The 7,500-nt window shown below is 45.6% G+C and overlaps 1 protein-coding gene across 3 annotated transcripts in view; it reads left to right on the plus strand.

The window, feature by feature from the left end:
• Positions 1–7,500, plus strand: part of ldb1b (LIM-domain binding 1b) — a 30,080-nt gene that overhangs the window by 4,875 nt on the left and 17,705 nt on the right. For 2 of the 3 annotated variants that reach the window (XM_029429380.1, XM_029429123.1), the window contains exon 2: positions 1,688–1,846. In XM_029429380.1, the coding sequence (XP_029285240.1) occupies positions 1,819–1,846 (28 nt within the window). In that variant the 5' untranslated portion in view covers positions 1,688–1,818. Of the gene's footprint in view, positions 1–1,640; positions 1,847–7,500 lie in introns of those variants that run through there. The other variant, XM_029429202.1, reaches the window with a different exon arrangement.

The raw sequence follows: 7,500 nt of genomic DNA on the forward strand, positions 1-7,500 counted from the left end.
TGCGACCCCTTTTGGGGCTCCGAGCAAAAATGCAACAAAAGTACTTAGTTAGGTTTAGAAAAGTTTCGGCTTTAAATAAGTTCATTTGTGACGTTATTGAACCTAAATTTCAAAGAGTCAACATTGACTTGTGACACAAACAGCGGTCTCCTGGGTGAAAGTCCTGTTTGTTTATCCATCCAAAGTATTTTAAGCATTTTAAATCTTGAAGAAACAGATTTAATAAAAAAAGGCCCTGTCATTTCCTTAAACTGCTGTGCACTGCAGCTTTTGGCAAACGTTACTCAAACGGGTGTAAATAGCGCATTTATTGGGGACTATTTTCAGTGGTGGATTAATTCACAGTAGGTTATACAGTAGTGAGTATTTACAGCAGCAGGACGATGTATGTGGAACAAACTCAAAATTAACCTGAATGTCCATGGCAATGAAGAAACAAGTCAGTTGGCGACTCTCTCTCTTTCACACACACGCATGCACGCACGCACGCACGCACGCACGCCGCGCGCGCGCTTGTGCATCTAACAGAGAAAGACAAATGACATAGTGATGAAGTAAAGATCAGAGCGCGATGGAGACGGTGGGAGGGAAAGGTGGAACGGAAGAAAGAGTAATAAGGAAAGAGAGAGACAGGGAGGGAGGAGGGCAGGAGAGATAAATGGCCCAGTAGACAGGAAGATGAGCGAAGCGAGAGAGCAACACTGTGTGGCATACTGCAGACAGAAAGACTAACGGAGCGAGAGAGTGAATTGGCGAGAAAGGGAGACGACACAGAGAGAGAGAGAGAGAGAGAGAGAGAGCTGAGGCACGTCAGTCGCCCCCTCCTCCCCTTTCCTCCCCCTTTTCCCTCCCTCCCTCCCCCTCCGCCCTCCCTGCCATGTAGCAGACCTTCGCTGGATGGTAACAAGCCACTCAGACAGCTGCAGCACACACACATACAGCCAGATTTCCTGAAGATCATTTAAACCTTCATGTGTGCGCTTCTGTATGTGTGTCATATGTGTTTGTGTGTGTACTGGAGTGTGTATGTGTGTCATTGTAGCAGCAGCAGTGAAAAACAGCCTCTACATATTTAAAGGAGAAAAAAAAGGACCCACATCACATGGTTGTTATTCTCTCAAATCTGCCTCTCAGGTCACTTTGACAGTCCACTCTCTCTCCCTCTCTCCCTTCCTCGCTCGAGAACACACACACACACACACACACACACACACACACACACACACACACACACACACACACACACACACTCAGCCTCTCGTTCCCTCCCTTTCTCTTTTTCCCTCTCTCCTCCCACCTGAGCTGTAATTTGCAGGGCTGATGAGGGTGAGGGCAGAGCAGAGGCAGGAACAGAATCCTTCTCACTCTATAACACACACACACACACACACACATACACACATACACACACATATAGTACACACACGCACATTCACGGTGTGATTCACAGTGTACAGCTACAACTGAGAGAATCCGATCCTTTGTGCTCTTTTTTAACCTCTTCCTCCTCTTTCTCTCTTTTCCTCCCTCGTCGTCACTCTCCCCTCCCTCCCTACCTCTCTCTCTCCCTCCCTCTCCCTCTCTCTCTCTCTCCCTCCCTCTCTCTCTCTCTCTCTCTCTCTCTCTCTCTTTGCTCCCTGGTGGTGTGTGTGTGTGTGTGTGTGTGTCTGTGTGTGTATGTGAACAGTAGGGATAACAGACGCTCATGTGAGCAGCCTCAGTGGCGGCAGCAGTGACTGGTGAGAGAGAAGAGAGAGCCGGGGATAACAGTACCAACCACCATCATTCTGATCGGATTCACACCAGACATGTGAGAAGATGTCCGTGGGCGGCTGCGCGTGTCCCGGTAAGTAGCTGCCGTGGTGATGGTTGCCGTTAACAACAGCTCCGCTGCTGCTGCTGCTGCTGCTGCCGCTGACTTTTTCTGGTCGTTGTTGTTGTTATATTTTGGTTGGTGAGTGTAGCCGCTGCCGTGGCGTGACTGGGGCAGCGAGAGGCAGGGAGCCCCGGGGCCCTTGGGCTCTGTGTGCAAAGGCTCATGGGAGGTCGCCCTCTGAGAGGATGGAGAGCAAAGAAATGACAAGAATAGATCAACATGTAGTCTGCTTCATCCGCACTTCTCTTCAGTCTGACAGCAAAGTGATTTTTACTGTTTGTTGTTTAGTTTGGAGATTAAGACAAACATCTCTGTCATCTCGGCATGAAGTTGTTGGTATGGTACCACACAAGCTTCTTCTTCTTCTTCTTCTTCTTCTTCTTCTTCTTCTTCTCTTCCTCCGCCAGTTTGTTATTATTCTTGGTGCTTCTGCTGCTGATTTCTTACCGATGGCCCGGGTTAACAGCAGAGCTCTTTTTAAATTCGACACAGACGTTACACTCACTTATCTACAGTGAAAACCTGACCGGCCTCTCGTGCAGAGATACCAGAAGAGAAAAGGAAAAAGAAGGATCAAAGTGTGACATTTAAAGGGCAAAGGTCACTGGCTTGTATCAAAAGGCTTGCATGATTGATTATGCACCTCTTCCCACACGAGCTATTAATGAACCTTGATGTTTCACGGCTCACACAGGAGTACGTCATTTAGCATGCGTAAAGAGGGCGATACAGTCGGATACTTCTCATTCAGATTTTAGTAGCAATTTTTTTTCCTCATTAACATGAAAATGCAGCATCACCACATTTGTTTGGCTGTAAGTGGTCCATCACTTTTAGCTTCATTAAAGATATAATTCTTGTTGATATTGGCCTTGTTAGTTTCCATCCGGTGTTACCCAGAAGTCTTCTCGAGTTCATGGAAGGTCAGTGAGTGCATTCGTGAGAAGCACTGACCTTGTCTCATATGTTACACACCACAAGCATCACCATTTGTTTATTGCTGCTGCTTTCAATCACATCTACTTCCCTACTGTCCTCTCTTGACTCTCTGCTGGGAATCAGACAGACAACACGTTTTCATTTCAGGCCTAACTTAAAAGCGACGTAATAACAAATCCACTCAGCAGTCAAGAGTTTCGCTTGTCACTATTTTTTAACAAAATTGGTTAAAGTTGAGCAACAGCCCCGGGGCTTCTGGGAGGCGAGCCATCGCGAGCGACCTGCGGGGAGTAATATCCGTCATATTAGACCCCCATACTGAGAGGCGCGCGACTAGTTTGCCGTCTGGGAAGGCTGAGGAACTCCCAGCAGTCCCCGAACTGTTGTGTTTGGGTGTCGGGTGCCTGACAGCAAACAGATAATTCTCCTCATTTTATTAGCTTTAATAAGACAGAGGAGGAAAGAAGAAGAGAAATCTAGCAATAAACCCTGCTCCGCTGAGCCTCAGCCTGGCAATATATTGAGTGTTACAGCGATTTATGTTGCACTCCTGATAAGACGTGTAGGACATGAAATATAATCCTATAGCTGAAAAAGTATTCATAATCATGATAGATGTAGTCAGAACTTACTGCCACACTGTGTGTGTGTGTGTGTGTGTGTGTGTGTGTGTGTGTGTGTGTGTGTGTGTGTGTGTGTGTGTGTGTGTGTGTGTGTGTGTGTGTGTGTGTGTGTGTGTGTGTGTGTGTGTGTGTGTGTGTGTGTGTGTGTGTGTGTGTGTGTGTGTGGTATCACCCTGACGTGGCCTCCTCTCTCTCCTGCCTCCCAGGCCACAGTGGTCGCTGTGGTCAACCCTCAAACAGCCGGGATGTGGATACAGAAATTTAGCCGACCACGCATCCAGTATCAGATTACATTGTTGCCAGTCTGGACTTTAATCATTAGAAAGATGGAAACACTAACTAGGCCCATGTTTTGCGGTTTGGAAACTCTTTTTTGCTGACAGATTATTTCAAGGGCGGAAAGTTTAGGAAAGAAAATGAAGAGACAACTCACCCGGGCCTCTACGGTCGTACGTGGATGAATAAGAGATGGGACGATATGGGATTTTATCGCAATAAAAAACTAAGTTGATCATAATCGGGAATATCCTGACATGAGTTACTTGAAAAAGCAACTATCATGGTAGAGAAGTGAAAAATAGAGCCTGATTTAAAAAAGAATAACTACAGGAATTATCAAAGAACATGTTGCTATTTATTTATGCAGGGGGATTTAAGATTTATTTGTTTTTCACACAAAAATAATTAGTTTCTTAACAAAATGTTTATTTTAGTGCCATTTTAAGAGTTTTAAGCAAATGTTGATGATTAATGGGTTCACATCATGAATCACAATTACTGGATCATCTTCATATAGTCTGAGTCCTATATGGAACGACACATGATTAAAGAAGAAGGATGTGGAAAAGTGAACAAAAAGAGAGAGATATTGGCTCTTTGATCAAACCAGACGGCTTAGCTATCAGCAAGGACAAACTCTCTAGACAAACCAGAGGACAATTTGCCTTGAACACACAGGGAAACGTGGTGTACCAGCGTTAAATGTGACTGCATGCACACAAGAGTTTTTATATGTGTGTGTGTGTGTCTGTGTGCGCGTGTGTTTTCAATCTCTCTGCGCAGCGCCCTGTGCTATGAAGGCAAACGCTGCCACCTCAGCCGTTAAACAAGCCTGCACAGCAGAGGCGGGAGCGTTTGTTTAGAACTGGGCCTTAGCTATCTTGCGGTCAGATTGCATACTTAATCAACGTGGTCATGGAAATTTCCAAAAAGACGTTACAACCGCACTCTGGTGCGCTCCACTTTTGCTCTCATATTGTTCTCTCTGGTGTTCCCCCCCTTTCTTTTCGCCTCAGTTTCCCTGCTTTAGGGATTCTCCCCTTTTTTCCTTCACATTTATTTTCAATTTAGAGGAAAAAAGAGAGTAAAGCTGCTTTTCCATTCTCAATTGACGCCATGAAAATGAGCCTTAATGAGTCCATAACTTTTTTTATAGTTTTTATAGTTTAAACTTTGTCAAAGACCAACAAGTCCTTAATTTTATACTCTATCATGCAAACCTGGAGGTCTGAAACAATGTGTGTGGCGAGTAAAACTTCACCTCGACAACGTGACGCAACTAAAAACCAATGTTAACACTGCCTCCAAATATGGAACAATCACTTCTATTCACTCAACTTCAAATGAACCCAAACCATGATGACATGATGCTGGTTCATTTGCACACGTATGCCAAGTTATCCCTCTTTGCTTTCTTTATACATTCAAACCACTTAGAGCGGGTCAAGAGATGCTAGATGATGCTAGAAAACATAATATTATATGAAAGGACAAAGTCTCTCTGTAGTCGTTCCTCTTCTCTTTCTCTCATTCTCTCTTGTTTACATTCCAGAGCCGTGTTCAACACCGAAGGACCCTCCCCCTTCTTGTGTGGCCTCAGAGAGAGTGTGTGTGTGTGTGTGTGTGTGTGTGTGTGTGTGTGTGTGTGTGTGTGTGTGTGTGTGTGTGTGTGTGTGTGTGTGGTGTGTGTGTGTGTGTGTGTGTGTGTGTGTGTACGTGTACGCAGCATGTGCCCCAACATGTGGATGACATAAACATCGGAGCAGAGTGTGCGGGGATGTGCTCCGATCTGCAATACATTCAGGGAAAGGCAGTTACAATAGAGTATGCTCTCTGCAGATACAGATGTTTAATGCTCAATCAGACTCTGCGTTGACCTTCCCAGACCTCACATTACACCCCCCCCCCCCCCCCCCTCACACCCTGCTCCTTCTCTATCCTATCTCCTCCCCCTTGCACACTGTTTCACTATGCAGTGTGTTTATACCTTCATCCTTCCTTCCCTGGCTCCCCCCCCCCTCCCCCCTCCCCTCACTCCCTCGATCTCTTTGACTCCCCTGATTGCTAGCGTATGTTGCCTGGCTGGCTGGCTAGATGAGGGGAGGGGATGGGAGGGGGTAAGGATGGGAGAGAGGGAGAGAGGGAGGGAGGAGAGAAGGGGGAAGGGACTGTGCCCTCTCATGCAGAGAGTCACATGGTGTCCCTGATTGGAGGAAAATGAGTAAAGACTGCAGCCCGGCTGAAATGGCAACAGACAAAAACGCACAAAGGCTGAGCTGTTTAGAAACGGGTTGCACAACAAGAGAGAGCCTGAAGAAGAGGAGGAGGAGAGGGGGGAGTAGGAGAGGAGGAGGGTGTGACGGAGGGGAAGAGAGAGAGGGAGGGAGGGAGGGAGCAGATACTGAGGAGAGATGTGGATTAAGAGAGAGGTAGAGGAGGAGCAGGGAGGGTGGCAAGAAAGAGAAAACAGGAGAGAAGAGAGGTGACGGAGAAGGTGGGGGGGGGAGGTAGAGAGAAGAGGAGCTAAGAAAAAAGAGGCAAGTGGGAGATGAGCACCGTAGGAGCGCAGGAGGAGAGGGTGGGAGGGAGAGAGGGGTGAGACAGAGGGAGAGAGAGAGAGAGAGATCAGACTGTGTTTCTCTCGTTTTCTGCAAGGCTGAGCGGTGACGTGATTGGCTGAGAGAGGGGGGGGGGGGGTGCAGACCTGACTCTGAGATCAGAGACAGACAAAATGGCTCCCAGAGAACAGAACGCAGCATCAGGGCACTGTCATCTCTCTTCACACAGCTGTCAGCTGATACCAGCCGCCGCCACACACATCTGAGACACACACACACACACACACACACACACACACACACACACACACACACACACACGCATATACACACGCATATACACACACACACATTCTTAAAGGCTAAGCCACCTGCGAAATGCCAGTGTGAGGGGAAAAATCTGAGGATGATGGCTAATAATGCAGATCATTGAGTCTTTTTTATTATTATTACACTTATTTTTTAAGAAAACACAGCTAATATATATTGATGACAAACTGGCTCCAGACAAACCCTTTTTAAGCTGGTTTAATCCCTTCACCCTTTGGCCTGTACTGACATGTGAGGGGCTTCCTGCTGAAGTTCCCTTGTTGCAGTGTGTCTGTGTTCGCCTGCCAGAGAAAATCCTGAGTAGGGAATTCACCCAGTGAGGGAGAGAATACTTTAGGGCAGCATGAAAACAAACACACTGGCTCCCTGCAGCCACATGAGGGCGCTGCCGTCAAAGCACAAGCTCTGATTGTAGGTCAGATCTAATTTCTCTCCACATGTAATGATGCACGGTGTACTGACTGTAAATCAAATGTGGAGTGATCACTTTGTGCAGAATAACAACAGCATCATTTGCATACAGTTTCACTTATAAAGCTCATTTGCATAACAGCTTTGATTATTGTTCTTCATGTAAAATAGTTGTTGCATCAATAGCAATTTTCTGTCTGACAGATAAGCAATGGTAGTATTGAACGTAGCATTACAACAATTACAAAATACTTTATTACAAGTAATTATGCCTTTTTTCTTTTAAATAAATATTACCAACAATAATAATTGTTATTTTATATATTGTTTTTATTATTAACCAGTGGTGGGCGATAAGGAAAAGATTCTCTCATGGTATGTGTAATGATATTGATATTTATTGTTATATAATTTTATAGTACTTCTTCACATTAATGCAAACATCATATACAAATTGCCATAAAGCATTAATCTTGGACTATAG

Source organism: Cottoperca gobio, chromosome 1 (genome assembly GCF_900634415.1).
Source record: "Cottoperca gobio chromosome 1, fCotGob3.1, whole genome shotgun sequence".
Classification (NCBI taxonomy): domain Eukaryota; kingdom Metazoa; phylum Chordata; class Actinopteri; order Perciformes; family Bovichtidae; genus Cottoperca; species Cottoperca gobio.